We start from the raw sequence: 18,541 nt of genomic DNA on the forward strand, positions 1-18,541 counted from the left end.
GTTGTGACTGGGCAAGTCGCTGCGGCTCTCGCCCGCTGCGGGAGCCACTCGGCTCTCGTCGCCCTGCCGCTTCTGTTCTAGCCGCGCGGGCATGTGGGCTGCCTGCATCCCGCTAGCACCCGCGTGCGGGGGTGAAATCCCGGCCCCGCTAAACTCAAAGGCTCAACTTCCATTCGCTTCAGTCGGGGTGGGATTCCGCTCGGATTCCCGTGTGGCAGGGAGGAAGCGAATCTTAATGCAGATGTGAAATGGAAGTGACCCATCTAGGCACTAAGTGATGTTATTGCAACTTTCTTGTTGCGTTTATCTTCTCCCTCCCCCCCCCCGCCCTATCCACTGCTTGTCCCCCCCCCTTTGTCTGATATAACGTTTGATCTTAAGCTTCAGAATCTTGTTTTATGTTTCTTCAAAGCGGTTATAGTAACTGCAGGTTGTGAAAGTAATAAGATAGTTCTTGTTTGCTACACTTTAAAAGTGATTCTTTTTTTAATAGTAAAGATTTATGTGAATGATTGTTTCAATGAAACTTTGTTATCTTGTAGGGATTGGCAGATACAGCAAAGAAGAATTTTGGTGGTGGGAACACTGCTTGGGAAGAGAAAACACTATCCAAGTATGAATTCAGGTACAGTATATTTATGAAGTTTTATGAATTTAAGTACAGTATATTTATGAAGCATGACTCAGTCATGCTTTTAATCTGTAGTAATGCCACAGTAGTCTGGATAGCAGCATAACTATTGAACATAACAAAATAACAAATAAACCTATGTTTGTAATACTTTTGGATAAAATACAATCAATTTGGTACTTCCATGGGTGTTGGCAGTTTTTGTTGAAGAATACAATTCGGTGTTTTAAGTCTCTCTCTGACTTTTTTTTCACCAAGAAGTAAGATCTGTTATCTCATGTTGAAAATCTTTTGAGGCTATTTTATTTAGCCACTTATTGTGTTAACTGTGACAGAGAGAAGACTATCATAGGTTTGGTCTTTATCCCAAATTGCTTTCATATTTGTTGCATTAGCATTTGTTAAATGGAGAATTGCTCCCTGGACGTCTGTGCTATTGTAGAATGCAGTGTGGGTCCCAGAATATTAGAGGGGCAAGGTGTGTGATGTAATATCCTTTATTGGACCAACTTTGGCAAACATCAGTCGAATGGTCCAGACTTTCTTCCTTTTTCAGTGCAAGAACAATTTGTTTTACTTTCCCATTTCTTTCATATGCAGGATAAAAAGCCTGCCAGTCTGAATTGCAGTCTTCTCCTAATTTGCAAATTCAGTATTAAATTTTTGTCTGTATGTAATAAAATGCTTATATGAAACTAGATTTGAGTTGCTAGCAAAATTGTGGATTTATATTGACAGTATCTAATTTTACATTACATTAATATTAAAAATAATGAAATTGAAGATATTTTCTTTTTTTCCCTTTGCATTCCTGTATAACAGGAGTCGGCAATCCCCTGTACGTGCGCCACAAGTGATTTGATTTCCCGTGGGGTGGGAGCTCAGTCCCAGCCCTCCCCTCCCCCCCCTCCACTGGCACAGCCAGGAGCTTGTGCTGCAGCTCCAGCCTCAGTTGTGCAGCTGCAGCACTAGCTCTGTCTTACTGCCAGGAGTGGGGAGCAGGAGAAGCGCATGTGTCCCTGGGACTGCCCCTGCCCAGCCTGGGCATGCAGCTCCTGAGAGCTAAGGGGCTAACCCGCCTCCTCCAAGCTACAGACTTCTTGCTTTGGGAGGAGGCGGAACTGGAGCTGGGTGGCCTGGTCACAAGTGGAGCGCGGGCTGTGTGCAAGGGGCGGGGAACCCCTTCCCTAGCACCCCTCTGTGCCCGATCAGGCTGGAACCAACCCAGGGCAGCCCCGGGCTCTGCTTACCCCAGCCCAGGAGCTGCAGGCGAAGGGCTGATTCAGGTGGGGAAGAGACTCTGCCTTGCTTCCCTCTCCCCATCTCTCCTTGCCCCAGTGCTGCTGCCTTGCCAATCAGCACGTTGGGGGCTCAGGGATTTGGGAGCAGGAGGGGGAGTGAAGAAAGATGCAGGGGCAGGATGGGAGGGGGGAAGGTGTTGCACTGAGGGGCGTGGGTCAATGCAGGGGGAACAAGCTGAAGGGGTAGGACGGGTGAGGCCACAGGTTACACTGTGATGCAGGGGGAGCAAGGCGGGAGCAAAGGGAAGACATGAGGGGAGATATAATTTTACTTTGCAGAACTGCACTTTCCTTTACTCCCCACTTATTTGCCTCCTTCCCCAGCTAGCTAGTCTCTCTAGGGATGTTAAGTTTAGATTGATTAAGTAATCCAATATTTGGTGGGATTTCAACTCTGGGCCCTTGCTACAGTTCAAAATCGGATGCGCTGCAGGGAGTGTGGGATCAGTGAGGAACTCCCCTGCTGGCCCCATACTCCCTGCGGGGCCCAAGCCTTTGAAATGTACAAGAGCCCGCCTGGGTCTCTTGTACATTTCAAAAGCAGAATCGCATTAGAACCGGTAGGAGCAGATTGCTTCAGTCTCTGCTCACACTGTTTCTTGCTGTGCCTTTACCTCCCCACCGCCCACGAAGACAGAGCTAGGGAGAACTGGCTTTTAAGATGGCTCCCCCCAGCACCGACTCCTGCTCTCCCTCCCCACACCCTGCCTTGCACCCTCTCTCTGATAGAGGCAGCAAGGGGGGGAAGCGACTACTCTCAACACTAGTCAATTATCCAATAAGCTTATGGGATAGTCAACTAGTTGCTTACATCTCTCATTCTGACCTTTTCTGCATTACTCCCCAACCCCTTGTTACCATGCTCCCTTCCAGATCCTGTCGTCCTCACCCCATCCTGCATCCCTATCCCACTTGCTGGCAGCGCTGTCCTGCACATTGAGCCCCTCATTTTTGTTTCTGCCTCAGAGCCTAAGGGGCGCCACAAAATTATCTAAAATGAAGTTTGCTGAACTAACATACGAGTTAAATTATTTAATAGATTAAGCATTTTAAATTAAACCATTTATTCCCAGCTGTACCACTAACAAAATGGTTTGAGTGTAATTAACAATGAGTTTCCATTAGCAACTGGTAGTCCGTGGAAAGGTTTGCACTGATTCAGGTGGTCCATGGGGTGCATGGTGGAGAGAGCCTACCTCCACACCCCCACATCTCCCAGAGAGCAGCATGCCCCAGGACAGAAGGGTTAAGTCTTTGCATGCTACTTCGGAAAGATTGCTGACCCCTGCAGCATAATCTACACATAGAAATGGTAAAATTAAAAGTGGTTCTTGTGGTTTTTTTTTTTTTTTTTTTTTTTTTTTGTTCTTTGGGGCTGGCTGCTTAGTTGTTGATGCAACATTAGCTATTTCATTATGCTTCTGCAGGGTTTGTGTTTTGCTATATTGAGGAAACTGGTCCAAATCACAACTACAAAATGATAATGTAGTAAAAGTTAAAAGATTGGAGTCCAGATACTCGGTGATCACATAATATTCTTTAATTTAAAACTTGTAATTTTTTTCCTTTTAGTGAAATCCGTCTTGTAGAGATCATAGAAAACCTGTGTGACAGTAGTAACTTTGAATGCAACAACATGGTAGAAGAGCATGAAGAACACATAGAGAATTGGTGGTTCAAACTGTAGGTAACAGTTTCTAATGAGGTCTTTGTGGATAAATGTCAGGGCAATCCATCATTACCAAATCATGTGTTTGATCAATAATAATAGCTGAGCTCTCACTTTTTCTTTGCGCCATGCTGCAATAACTCAGTACTATTTTGTTTTTTCTAGGGCTGTCAATTGATAAGCATTAACATCTGCAGTTAATGCAGAGACGAATTAACACATTAATTTTTTTAACACATTAATTGCAGGCGTTAATACTGCACTGCCTGACTGGCTCTTCAAAGGGGCAGCGCATTGGGAGCCAGTGATCAGCTAGACTGAGTCTATCCCAGTATCCTGTTCTTTGGTAGTAGCCAATCCCATGGGCCCCAGAGGAAATGAACAGGATAGGAAATGAAGTGATCCATCCCATTACCCATTCCCTAGAGACAGCAGCCCTGCCAGTCCTTGCTAATAGCTATTGATTGACCTGTTCTCATTGAACTAAATGTTTTTGAACTCTGTTAAAGTCTTGGACTTCACGGTATCTTTTGTCAGGGAGTTCCAAAGATTGACTCCGCATTGCAATAGGGATATTAAATTTAGATAGATTAATTAATCAAATAGTAGATGGAATTTCTGACCGTTTGAATAGTCTATAAGCCTTTAAGCCTGCTGGGCTCTTGCTACAGGTCAAAAGCGGAAGCCTCGCAGTTAGGTAGGAAGCATGTGTACATTTCAAAGGCTGATGTGCTGCAGGGAATCCCTGCTGAACCCTGTGATGTCTGAGTCTTTGAAATGTACACGCGCTTCCAGCGGGGCTCTTATACATTTCAAAAGAAAGCCCCATGCTCCCGACAGGGCTTCTGCTTTTGAAGTGTATCAAGAGCCTGGCAGCTCCCCTCCAGCACCAACTTCTGCTCTACTCCACCTCCCCTCCTCCCATTTTTATGATAGAGGCAGCAAGGGCAGGGTGAAGCGACTAGTCGAATCGGTACTTGACTATCCAATCTGCTTATCGGATAGTCAACTAGTCGCTTACGTCCGTACTGTGTGAACAAGTACTTATGCATGATTTTAAAACTTGTTGTCTATTGTCATTTAATGATCCCTAGTTCCTGTGTTATTTTCTTCTTTCCATATTGATTTTCTCCACACCAGTGATGATTTATATAGACATCAAAATATCCCCCTCTTAGGCATTTCTTTTCCAAGATAAAAAGTCCTGGTTGTTTTAATCTCTCCTCTTAGGGCAGCTTTTCATACTCTTAATTGTTTTTGTTGCCCTTTTTGAACCTTTCCAGTATTCCCCTTTTTTTAAGGGGGGAGGGGGAGATGAGACAACCACATCTGCACACAGTATTCAAGGTGTAGGTGTAGTATGGATTTAAAAAGAGGAAAATAATATTTTTTTCTGTCTTGCTATCTATTCTTAATATCTTTTTTTTAATGGTTCCCAACGTTGTTGGTTTTTGGGGTTGTTTTTGGACTGCCAATATACACTGAGTGCATGTATAAGAAAACTATCCAGAATGATACTAAAATCTTTTTTTGAGAGGTAACAACAAATGTGTAAACAATCATTTTGTATGTATAGTTGGGATATTTTCCAGTATGCCTTATTTTGCAGTTATAAAAGATTGTTACTCAATGTACAGAAGTAGCATTTAAATCTTCAGTGCAATCCCTTGACTTGTTACTGTTCCCATCCTGATCAATGGTTGACTTCTATTGTAATATTAATAACTAAACTTAAGCATCACCCAGTAAGGGTAACTGGTTATCCAATCACATCTCTAAAAGGAATAAGATGTGGTACTCACAACTGCTACTATTTAGACCAGGATTACTCAACTCTGGAAGCCCCATGGGCCACAATGATACTCATAGCACATGCCGAGAGCCACAACTTAAGTGCGGTTATATGCATATGCAAATATATGCAAATAGCTTCTTTCACATTGACTCACTGTTATGGAGCATGTTCCCAGTGGAGGCCATGTTCAAAGGATCCCACCCGTGGGCTGTGTTTGTTGAGCCCTGTGTAAACCCAGACCACAACACGAGCCACGAACAAACAGGCCACAGGCCGCATGTGGCTCACTGGCCTCATTTTGAGTAGCTTGGGTTTAAGTTATACAATATAGTCTAAGACAAAAATAGCTGGTTGGGTTGCTGCTTCGCTCTTTATTCCCTCCCTTTTTTTAAGTCAGGGGATATGAAATAAGAACTACAAACACTATTTAAATAATGAATATAATAAACAAAAAAGGTTTAAAGCAATTTGGTTTTGGAATACCATCAAATTCTGGAATTCTTCCAGCAACTGGTCATTTAATTAAGATGGCTCTTTCCATTGTTAACAAAAAAAGTGATCCATTTTACAGTTATTTAATCTGTATATTTTTGATTATTTTTATTGTCCTTCAAAATTACAATTATTCTTAACTTTTTAAAATAAGATTATCAGTCAAGGTGAGAAGTTTGACAGTGCATTACTCTGGAGAATTGTGTTGAACGTGTATAGTTCAAAGAGTAAAAATTGTGAGTTGTGATGAGCTAGATACACGAATATTTTCCCTTTTTAAGAAATGAATGTTTTTATTATACAGAAAGAAGAAGTATCCTGACCTGCTTAAGTGGTTTTGTATAGAAACTATTGAAGTTTGTTGCCCTGCTGGAACATATGGACCAGACTGCCTTGGTATTTCTTTAAATTAAAAATATTACAGTAGTTTTAAACTCCTGGGTATGTTGACTCTGTTTTATCCAGACATCTAATGCTTGTGTATCCTGAACTGCTTTGTAAAACTAGAACCTTGTTGTAGATTCAGCTGCCATATCTAAGGACATGAGAGGGAAATGCTAACTTGATGTGGAGACTAGGCAGGAAAAAACATAACAATGAGTTAAAAAGAAGTGTTAATGCCCAGATACTGTGGTGATAGGTACAATAGTAGTACCAAAAATAGCAGGAAATTTGTATACATTTTGCAATAGCTAGTGTAACTGAAAGATGATGGCACAGCAGTTGAGAAACCAGAGACAGCGAAACATGCTGGAGACTGGTAGTGAAGACACAGGCAAATCCAGAGCTGAGGGTCAGATTGGAAAGTAAGAGAAGTGTGTGACAGACAGCTGGAGAGATTTAGGAGCAGGAATAGAGGAGGGCACAGTGGCTCTATGATTCTAGGAAAAGAGCAGAAGACATGAGTGGAAAGAAAAGTGGCTTAGATCAAAGGAACACTACATCTGTGAGTACTGTAGCCACTGCTGAATGGCAGGCCAAGGCTGCCCTCTAAAGTGGTGTCATGGTAATAGGGTTAGCTTAAAACTTGACGTCTTCTAGAAGTAACATCGTTAATACATGTATGTAGTTGAATTTGAGTCTTTGCAACCCCACTATTTTCGTTAGTTGATAAATAGATGAAGCCTGATTAAATGAATTCCAAGTTACACAAAACTCATTTGTCTTCCTCAAACCCAAATTCACTTAAGTAGAATTAAGTTAGTCAAAACTATAGTATCCAATAGGTATGTTTGAGTGTAAACAAATAACGGTTTAACTGTGTCTATTAAGCCTGTGTCAGTGGAGCCTCCTCCCCAGGAGCCAGTCAGGCAAAGGCTGCCAGCTCCGCTCCTGCGGAGGAGGCTTTGCAGTGGGCTCTGCAGTATAAAGCTGAGCTTTATATTGCAGAGTCTGCAGCACAGGTAACTGTATAACTACTGAGATGTTCAGCGCTTACAGTTACCCTAATGCACGATTTTTAATATCCCTAATAACCAGAAGGCATGACATAGCTATATCATACTGGCACTGGTTGGAGTTGAAACCTTTGGATGTATATGCACAACTGAGTGAAGGGTAGGGTCATTCCTCAGTCTAGTCCTCTGTTATCTTTTTCAGCAGATCTATTTTCTGAAATCTATTTTTCATGAAATGATATAAAAAGAAATTCAGCGCAACAGGTAAACTTCAGATAACTTCAGAATTCTTATGGAAATTAAAATAATTATTTTCAGACAAAGCTTGTCAGGTATCCCTGAGACATTGATTATTAGCATTTACTTGTATGCTGGGGTTAAGAGAACACACAACTAATGAGCACATAATGTGCTCTTTCATCATGGAAAAATAAATTCCATTTGACCTTTGATTGGCTTTTTTGGGAATGGGTGGATGATAAATAGAAAACACTCTTGTTTTATAAAGCTTTGAGGTTTTTTTCTTTCTCTGGACTGGTGAAAAATTCTAAGTTGTGTTTTTACTCTGTAGCATGTCGTGGTGGATCAGAAAGACCTTGCCATGGAAATGGTCACTGTGATGGAGATGGTACAAGAGGTGGAGATGGGTCTTGCAGTTGTAACAGGGAGTACACAGGAGAGTTTTGTCTAGACTGTGCTGATGGTTATTATAGCCTCCTGAAAAATGACACCCACTCTGTTTGTGCAGGTAACTAATATTTACTTGATCTTTGTATACCCCTTTGTTAGCAGTTAATTCTAATATTAAATAGAATATATTGGAGAATGGTGAAGGAGAGAATATGAGCTGACAAGAAATGAGGGGGAAAAATGGGGATGGTAAGATTACTGTGTACATTGTGGTGGAGCATTAGAGGATCTGGCAAATCATTCTTCTGGATGGTCTTTGTTTTTTGTTAATCTGCTCTGGCAATAATTTCTAAGTAACTTAGTTGCATAAAAATTCAGTTATTAAAATCAGTAGTTATTTAATTGCATAGATAATACATTGATTTCATAAGATATTTGCTACTTATTTTAATTTACCATATGTGCCAGGGTCAGGTCAGAGGGATTTAAAAAATAATGCTAGAAGTAAAGTATGTGAGCCCTAGATTAAGTAGGTCTCTGTTCCCTGGGTAAACTGTCAGGGGCTGGCCTAAAACTGGCAGGTACTTTCCAGAAGCTGTCTGAACAGTCAGGTCAGTTAGAACACCTAGAGCTAATTAGGAGCCTTCCAGAGCCCAGGGAGTAAGGCCAATCAAGAACCAGTTGAGACTGGTTTAAAAGGGCTCCTCTTCTGTTAGTTGAGAGGTACGTGAGGAAGAAGGAACCAAAGTGCTAAAAGTGAGAAGAGTATGGGTGAAGGCAGGAAGAGTGTGTTGGAGGAGCAGATACCAGAGGGAATGTACTGGGAGGAATCGTTTGGGTAAGTAGCCTAGGGAAGTAGTTGCCAGACAGGGAGTAGAACAAACCCCAACTGTTGCTGCTGCATTAGGGTCCCTGGGCCAGAGCCTGGAGTAGTGGGCAAGCCCGGTTTCCTCCAACCCTCCCCACACCTCTATAGAGTCTGCCCCTGGATAGGGAAACCAGGACTAATGAGGATGAAATCCCTTTAATTATGGGTTTGCCTGTGGTAAATATGGCTCAGTGGGCTGTGAACCTTGTCTCTAGTTCCAAAAAAAAAATTAAAGTGTCTGCATGGTGGGACACAGCGATCCTCTGAGGCTGAACACTATCCACTAGAAGTGCAGGACCCATGGGCGCAGCCAGAGCTTTGACACACATTTAAGGGTCTATATATAGCCTATGTAATAGGCTATTCTGGTCACCTTTAAAATATTTTTTAGCCAGAATACATTTAACTTTATTATAGTCCAGCTTCATTTATATTTCATGTAAAACATAAAAAATTTAGGTTTATGTTAGAGCATGAGAATAAAACTATCTATCCATCTATAAAAATACATAATATTAAAAATAGTTGGGTTCTTAAGTTTTACAAATCAAAAAGTAGTATTCCCATGTCTTTAATTTTGCAATTTAGTTCAGAGCAGACTTGTACAGTTGCTTTGAAAACCTGTTTATAGGATCTATCTTAAAATGTTACTTAACATTAAACATTATTAGCATTGTTGGAAATGTTAGAATGCAGTTGTGTAGCACTTTTTTAATGTGACTTGCTTCATGTTATGATCCAAACAAATTTATCCAGTAGGATTAAATTTTTAATGCTGGATGCTTAGCATTTTTTTTATAATCTGGCTTTTTGAGGCCAATACTAGATGAGGTGATTGTGTCCCAAAGCAAAATTAGGTGCAAAAAAGAAATAAGTTTTCTTTCAGTTGGCAGTACTACTTTGAGTTAGTATTAAACTAGAGCCCCAACACAGTGATAGTGAATAAAGAGGTGCAGGTGTTGCTGTGTTTCTGATAAGAGATGAAATTGGTCCTAACCACTTCCCAGTGAACTCTCTTCTCAACACAAGGGTGCCAACCTTTCAGTACGTACTAGTTTCTGATGTGGGTAACTACAGTCTGCCTACCTTATGTAGTAATTTCACTTGACTTGCCTTGACTTTTTATAACATTTATGCAAAATACAAAAAAGCAGCTTGTTTTTAATGGTACTGCTAGTTAAAATGGTTGATCTTCCACTCTGTAGGTGGTAGAATTTTGGTTGAGAGAGTAGAAGTGTGTGTGTGTGTGTGTGTGTGTGTGTGTGTGTGTGTGTGTGTGTGTGTGTGTGTGTTCAAAAATAAATTAGAATAGTATCTATTATGTTTGTAAACACTCAGATTTTTTCTAAAAAACCATATTTATGTTAATGTGAGCTGGTAGTTTCTGGTCAATTCTAGTATTTAGTTGCCTGAAGACTTTCACTTTTAAACAAATTAGATTTTCTTTCAAGCTTGAGTTAACATAGCTTTAACTTGAACCATGCCCCAAATCTCTTCCAGCTTGCCATGATGCCTGTAAAACTTGCACTGGCTCAACTAACAAAGACTGCAAGGATTGTAAAGAGGGCTGGATCAAAAATGAGGAAGACACGTGTGTGGGTAAGCAAGGTCTTGTTCACACTACACATTTAAAAATTAAGCTTGTATTACATCAGTTTGAAACCATTCCACTGTAAGAGCAATTATGCTATCCTTCTGAAAACTAGCTCAGGTATGTTCTGTGATTTATGGTAGTCTCTTGATTCCTGACTTGTAATATAAGGCAAGGCAACACAGGATGTATATCTTCCTTTTTCTTAATAAGATAACTCTCAAGAGCATAACAAATTATCAGTCTGAGAAGTACCAAGTTACTGAACTACAAACTTGCATCTGTAATCCAGTTAACCCCATGTACCAAAAGCGACGAGGAGTCCTGTGGCAGCTTATAGACTAACTGAAGTGTTGGAGCATAAGCTTTCGTGGGCAAAGACCCACTTCGTCAGATGCATGCCATGTATCAAGTGTCCCATTTGCTGATAACTATGGTTACATTTGGATACTAATGTTAGTTTACTTTTCATTCATATTGCAGAAATACCTTGATGGTGTCATACTATGTATTGTGGGTTTGCCCAAGACCGTGGTCACCAACCAGTCAATCATGAGGCAGCATTCCCAGACTCCCCATCTACCCCCAAAGAGGAGCTGGCACAGTGGTCTCCCACAAAAATAGAGCTAGCTCTGGCTTCCTGAAGCAGGGTGAGCAGGGGGGAGTCCCGTGGTTCCGCGCTAGATCCGGAGCTTGATTTGGCGCTGAGCCTAAGGACTCTTTCTCTCCCCTCCATCCCCCATAACCCCTCCCCATGCCACAGGAAGGAAGGCAGCATGGGAAAGGAAGGGAAGACCAGAAAGCTCATGTTCCTCCCCTGCCCACAACAGTGCGCGTGCTTTTTTTGTCTTCCCTTCTTTCTCTGTGCGTGGGGGGGGGGGGGGAGAGGAGGGGCATAGTTAAGATGGTGGTGCAGAATCTGGAGCGGCTGGATTTTTTTAAAGGAACTGCACATGTGCTTCTTCCAGTGCTTCCTGCAGATCCTGACCCAGAGATCCTCATCCCTAGAGACACCTAGGTGCCAGCTGAGCTGCTCCTGCCCCCTGACCAGACCCCCATCAGCACCTTGTCCCCTGGCCAGACTGCCATCCAGCACCCTAGTCCCTCCCTCCTGGCTAGACACCTATCCCCAGCTTGTTCCTGTACCCTACTTTCTACCCAGATTCTGTACCCTCATCACACTCACTGGCAGCTCTGTCCTGTACACTGTATCCCTCATTTTTGGCCCCACCTCAGAGTATAGAGGGGCCCACAAAATCCACTTACCCTGGAAACTCAGAGTTAATCTGGCCTGAAGCCTTGAACCTCAGTCCTACCTACCCTTCCCAAAGGGCTGGAGTGCCAGGGGAGTGAGGTGTCTCAGTTGGGGCCATATCAGTGAGGCTTGGGAGTTTTTGGAGGGGTTGTTTTTTTTGCATCTCGCTTGTGTGGTTCCCGACTGATTTTTTTTTTTTTTTTTCTTAAGTGGGCCAGTGGCCTCTGACCCAAAACAGGTTCCCTGCCCCTCCAATAAAATGAAGACAATGCTGAAACGTTTTGTGTTGGACATATTTTATTTAAAAATGAAGCCTGGCAAGCTAACCCCCAATTGGAGCCAAGACCGCATCTGGCTGCAGAATCATAACACTCCTGCACCTTCTACAAAACCCAACCCTGAGCCCACATACACTGGAAACCCCTGCCCTGAGCCCCTCAGATCTCCAAACTCCTGTACCCCCCACATTCCCAGTCTTGCCACAACATCTGCACCACCCACATACCACAAGCCTGTGCCCGAGCCCATCATATACTGGCAGCCCCCGACTTACGCGGATCCGACTTATGTCGGATCCGCAGTTACGAACGGGGCTTTTCTCGCCCCGGAGGACACGGACTACGGGACCTCGCGGTCCTGGCGCCCGTGTACTCCGGGGCGAGAAAAGCTGCTCCGCGTCTCCCTGGTCTGCAGACCAGGAAGACGCGGAGCAAAGCTGCGGAGGGAAGCCGGCAGCGGGGCAGCCCAGACGCGCCACGGCTGTCCCTCTGCCGGCATCCTCAGAGGCTTTGCTCCCCGTCTCCCTGGTCTGCTGGTCTCCAGCAGACCAGGGAGACTGGGAGCAAAGCCGCGGAGGATCCGGGTGGCGGGACCGCGGTGCGTCTCGGTCCGCCGCCCGCGTCTTCCTGGTCTGCTGGGGGGGGGGCGCAGCTAGTACGCCCCTCCCCCCCCAGCAAACTAAGCTCTTCTCCGGATGCCTGTGGCAGAGCAGCTGGGGCGCTGCCGGTTGGTCCCGCAGCGCTGCTCTGGGCGCTACTGGACCAACCCGGCAGCACCCCAGCTGCTCTGCCCCAGGCATCCTGATTCGGCCGCTGCTGGTCAGTTTCAGCAGCGGCTGCATCAGGACGCCTGGGGCAGAGCAACTGGGATGCTGCTGGGTTGGTCCAGTAGCGCCGAGGAGCGGCGCTACTGGAGCAACCCAGCAGCACCCCAGCTGCTCTGCCCCAGGCGTCCCCAAGTCAGCCGCTGCTGAAACTGACCAGCGGCTGACTACAGGAAGCCCGAGGCAGAGTTGCTCTGCCCCGGGCTTCCTGGAATCAGCTGCTGATCAGTTTCAGCAGCAGCTGACTTGGGGACGTTTGGGGTTCTTAAGTTGATTCTGTATGTAAGTCGGAACTGGTGGTCAGTTTCAGCAGCGACTGAATCTGGACGCCAGTTCCGACTTTCATACAGATTCAACTTAAGAACAAACCTACAGTCCCTATCTTGTACGTAACCCGGGAACTGCCTGTACCCAATACCTCTGCCCTGAGCCCCTCATACACACTAACCCAAACTCTTGCACCCCCACAACCACAAGCCTGAGGCTTGCTCCAGCACCCTCCACCTGATCCCAACATTCTCCAGCTGGAGGCCCCCCCTCTCCCACCGAGCCAGCATCCCCCTTCTCCACCTCCTCCTGCACCCAGATTTCTTCCCAGAGCTTGTACCTCTCACCCCTTCTCACACAAAAATCCCTCATTCCCACCACAGAGCCCGTGAAATGAGGCTTAAAGGATCTCCCAATGAAGGGTTCTGGGGTTGGCAGATCCCCGTTTTGACTGCTGCGCTATGCTGACAAACAGCTGATTGGCCCAGCGCGGTGGCCATTTTTATTTAAATGAAGCGGCGATTATTTAAATCGCCGCTTCATTTCCCTTTTTCGAGTAAACTAACTTACGTGGCTCTGTCGACGGAGCCGTGTAGTTTAGACGTACCCAGAGAGAGTGAGTAAGGTCTGGGGACAGCAAATGATGGAGAGGAGGGAATAGAGAGCACAGGGCCTCAGGGAAGGGGTTGGGGTATATTTTGGCTTGCCCTGACGTTTAAAAAGTGATCTTGGGTCTAAAAAGGTTGGAGGCTTAAGAGGACTGATGGAAAAGTTTTATGCAGAAAACCGTGAACGCATCTGCATGTACTAGCTAAACAATGCTAATGGGATCTAAAGCTGTCAGAACTCCGTAAAGTTGTAGTGTAGAGCAAGATTTTTCCCTAATATCCACTAGAGTTGATAGTACAGACACTGTCTAAATGCTAATCCTCTAGAAATATCTTTTATTTGACCATCTTCTGTTAGTGAGAGAGACAAGTTTTCAAGTTTCCCAGAGCTCTTCTGAGAAACTGGGAATGGTATTGACTCTGTCACAGTTATTACAAGATCAAACCTATTTGTATAAGTAGTACAGATAGGGGACCATTCAAGGTGAAGTGGCTTATGATTGTAGGGGTGTTGAAACCAAGCTGGGTTAGTGAATTATTGTAAGAAGCTATAAGTAAGTGTCTTTATTAAGACAATGATTTCTAGTGTCTAGCAAAGTTATGAATTTCCCAGACATGAAGGATATTTCTGGGTAGCTTGAAAACGTCTCTCTATCAGCAGAAATTTGTGCAATTTCATCTCTTATATCCCTGAGTCAACATGGCTATAACACTGGATACAGTCTTCAGGAATAGTATGAGGCGTTCTTTATACAGGCAGTCCCCGGGTTACGTACAAGATAGGGACTATAGGTTTGTTCTTAAGTTGAATTTGTATGTAAGTCGGAACTGGCTCCAGATTCAGCTGCTGCCACTGAAACTGACCAGGGGCTGACTACAGGAAGCCGGAGGCAGAGTTGCTCTGCCCCCAGCTTCCTGGAATCAGCCTGATCTGTTTCAACAGCTGCTGAATCTGGAGCCTGGGACAGAACAGCTGGGGCGCTGCCCAGTAGGTTCCCACAGGACCAACCCGGCAGCACCCCAGCTGCTCTACCCGAGGCGTCCCGCAACAAAAGCCTGGTCTGCTGGGGGGGGGAGGCGCACTAGCTGCACCCTCTACCCCCCAGCAGACCAGGGAGACCCGAGCAAAGCCGCCCAGGCGGTGGGACCCCTGCCGCCTGGGCGGCTTTGCTCCTGTCCCCCTGGTCTGCTGGGGGGGGTCCAGCAAAGCTGCTGGACCCCCCCCAGCAGACCAGGGACACCTGAGCAAAGCTGCCGCCTGGGTGGCTTTGCTTGTAAAGCTGCCCAGGTGGCGGCTTTGCTCCTGTCCCCCTGGTCTGCTGGGGGGGTCCAGCGGCTTTGCTGGACCCCCCCAGCAGACCAGGGAGACCGGGAGAAGCTTTTCTCGCCCTGAAGGACATGGGTGGCAACCTGCTGCCCGTGAGCTCCGGGGCGAGAAAAGCCCCGTTCATAAGTGCGGATCTGACATAAGTCGGATCCGCGTAAGTCGGGGACTGGCTGTACGTGCCATGATATGTTTGTGTTCTATACTTAACTGTTTCAGTGGCTCAACTTTTAGTATTAGGTATTACAGTTTACCACAACAACTTCCACATAAACATTCCTTAGATGAAAGGCCACTTGACAATAGTTACATTGAGAATAGAAATATAAGCATAAACGTGCCTATATGCTATCCTAGCAACAGTACAGTTGTAAGTATTTTTGCCAATACTTCTAACAGATTGGAGCTTGGAGGCACTTTTCTGTCATCGTGACACTTTGAAGCAGTAAGGAAGAGCTCTATGGAAGTAAAAACCTGGCTTTTTTAATATACTGTAAGAAACCAGTGATGTCATTGCTAGTTTTGAGATGTTAGCCAAAGCTAAATGATGCAGTTTTAGATCTGTATCCTGTCCTGGTTAAGACCAGGTTCGTGGCTAGCCGCTGTCTTTTCAAGGCTTCCTTCTATCTTGTTTGCTTATTTTCCCCTAACTACTGGACTAAACTTTTTATTTTTTTACAAAATAGTCTTGTGTAAGTGTTTTACTGCACCTGGTACCTAATTAACGATGCTTTCTTAATTTCTGCCATTCAGCCTAGACCTGGGAAATATGGGTATGTCTACACTACCCCGCTAGTTCGAACTAGGAGGGTAATGTAGGCATACCGCACTTGCAAATGAAGCAAGGAATGAGGTGTACCGGTAGTTCGGAATAGGAAGCCTAGTCCGAACTACCTAGTTCGAGCCCCGTGTAGCCGTGCTGCACGGGGTTCGAACCAGCGTGGTTTTAAAAATGGCGGCTCCCCGCTTATGCAAATGAAGCCCGGGAAATTCAAATCCCGGGCTTCATTTGCAAGTGCGGTATGCCTACATTACCCCGCTAGTTCGAACTAGCGGGGTAGTGTAGACATACCCTATCAGTGTTGTTTTACTGAAGATCACTACACATTTACCACAAACAACTCTTTCATAATTGCATTCTTTTGGTCACACATTTTCAACCTATTATGCATACTAATATTCAAACTCAGTTTAAAACCATAGTTTACTCAGGCCTAACATAGGTCTGTATTCCTATATTAAGAAAATAATTTTATCAGCTAATGTAGCATTATTTTAGGTGCTTGAGTTGGATGGTGTCAAGAAGTTCTGGGTGACCTTAATTCTCAGTTCAGGTTGGACCTTCCTAGTTTGGGACCTAAGTGGTCTTAAACAAGGGAGTTTGCCAAGCCAGGGGAGGTCAGGCATCGGGCTCTCCTGGAGCACCACGCTCCCAGCAGTTGGCCCCACTCTGTACAGCAGGGCTTTGTGCTCTGGCAGCTGGCTTGCAGGGCTACTGGCCCTGTGGGTTGCAAGCTGCCAGACCACGGATGTTGCCGGACCAGTATGCCCCGGACCAGAGAGGTTCAACCTGTACTACAAAAGTAAATTTATATTTTATCAGTACAGACATTCAGTAATAAGTGGATTGCATTGCATTACATTACCACAAGATATTGGATATAAGAGCATTTCCCCTTCTCCTGCCAATTTACATATTCTAGGGAAAATATTGTGTGGACATGGCACCTTTAGAGAAGTGACTGACATGAAAACTAGTACAGAACAGAATTACAAGCTATCTTCTATACTCATATAGATAACTAGAACACTTTAGGTAAAGCATCTACACAATTACTGGAACTATTTAAGTACAAATTACATCAAGGAAACGGGAAGAATGTTGGCAGCAGCAGGATGAAGTGAGTGATCCAAACAATCTTTCTCTAGCTGATTCTTAGTTGAGTGGATTTGCACACTTTCCTTGAATTTACAACCAAAACGAGCCTGTACATGCCTTCCTAAAGTGGCATTAATGTTCACCATGGTTTATTAATCAATTCCTTTTCCAGTCTTTTAATCTACTTTTCTGTTCAATCTTATATGTTTAACAACACCTAGAGTAGTTTGCTGGCGAGGTGACATAAGAGCAGCAAAAACAGACATGTTCTAGAAAGGTGGAAGTGAGTCAATATTTGCTAGCTGCATATAATAGAACCTCAGAATTACAAACAGAAATGGAATGGAGGTTAATAAATCTGAAATGTTTATAACTGTGAACAAGAAGCTATGGTTCTTTCAAAAGTTTACAACTGAACATTGACTTAATACAGCTTTGAAACTTCACTGTGGAGAAGAAAAATGTTCCCTTTAATCATCTTAATTTAAATGAAATAAGCACAGAAACAATTTCCTTACCTTGTCAAATCTTTTTAAATTTTCGTTTTTTAACCTGTGTCATTTCTTATGTTACAGATGTGGATGAATGTGCTGTAGAGGCTTCTCCTTGCAAAGACGATCAGTACTGTCTAAACACAAATGGATCGTTTATATGCAAAGGTTTCCTTTCAATTATCTTAACATTTAAAATAATACTTGACCAATATAAAATGGAACAGATTTTGTTTTCTTCTGCTAGACATGCATGACTAAATTAAAAATATCCATGTTACTTTAACTTTTTTCTGTCTTAACCACAAGTTAGAATAGAGAATTTGCTGTTTGTGTCCTCTTTCTTTTGAGGGATGTTCGAATAATGGACATTTTAAAACTTGTCGCTGATATTCAGAAACTGAGGATCTGGCTACACTATGAGGAAGATCGATGCTGATACAGTCGATCTTCCAGGGTTTGATTTAGTGGTTCTAGAGCAGACCCCGCTAATTTGAACTGAGGGCTCCCCTGTCAGCGCTGGTAGAAGTAAGGAAAGTCGATGGGAGAGTTTGCTCCTATTGACCTTCCGCTGTGTGAATGGTGCAAAAATGGGATTTAAAATGCGTCGACTTCAGCTACATAATTAACAGGGCTCAACAAATAATGCGAGTAACAATCTGGAAGAGCCGGGTTTGGGCGATCTGCGCATGCGCAGATTGCCGGACAGTGCGGCTGGCGAACAGGACTTGCCACGGTTTGGTCAGCTTTGGTAATTAACATAACTGGAGTTGCGTATCTTAAGTTGCCCTTTCTCTTTAGTGTAGACCTAGCCTGAATGTATTAGTGATGACACATGCTGCAATTGGTGACTCCTTTGTCTATATACTTATTGTAAATTAACTTTGTTTATAAAACACTTTAAAGCCTCTTATCATTTACTGCTGCAAATAGTATGTAGTTACACCCCCAATATCATCAATTATTTAAATTTTTTCCTTGCTCAGAGCCTTCTGAAATTCTCTATTATAAATTTTCTGTTCTTGATCTCACCTTAGAGTTTAATTATATTTATTTCTCTGTTTTACAGAGTCCTCACAAAATAAACTAATGTACTGGTGCCATGTTAAACTCTCACCACAGATAACTTTCTGGCTAAATAGTGCAAACTATTCATCTTAGCAATGGGTAACCTCCACTGCCCACTAAGGATGTTGAGGCAGATAATAGGCTAATTGTGTAGTCGATTCAAATTGTATCGA

General features: G+C 43.9%; 1 protein-coding gene across 2 annotated transcripts in view; it reads left to right on the forward strand.

The window, feature by feature from the left end:
- The window catches only part of CRELD2 (CRELD disulfide isomerase 2), a 61,325-nt gene that overhangs the window by 439 nt on the left and 42,345 nt on the right, over positions 1-18,541 (forward strand). For both annotated transcript variants that reach the window (XM_075927874.2, XM_075927895.2), the window contains exons 2-7: positions 543-625; positions 3,505-3,615; positions 6,193-6,284; positions 7,857-8,033; positions 10,284-10,382; positions 17,385-17,468. In XM_075927874.2, the coding sequence (XP_075783989.2) occupies positions 543-625; positions 3,505-3,615; positions 6,193-6,284; positions 7,857-8,033; positions 10,284-10,382; positions 17,385-17,468 (646 nt within the window). The remainder of the gene's footprint in view (positions 1-542; positions 626-3,504; positions 3,616-6,192; positions 6,285-7,856; positions 8,034-10,283; positions 10,383-17,384; positions 17,469-18,541) is intronic.

Source organism: Pelodiscus sinensis, chromosome 1, assembly GCF_052426305.1.
Source record: "Pelodiscus sinensis isolate ZL-2025 chromosome 1, ASM5242630v1, whole genome shotgun sequence".
In the NCBI taxonomy this organism is placed as follows: Eukaryota; Metazoa; Chordata; order Testudines; family Trionychidae; genus Pelodiscus; species Pelodiscus sinensis.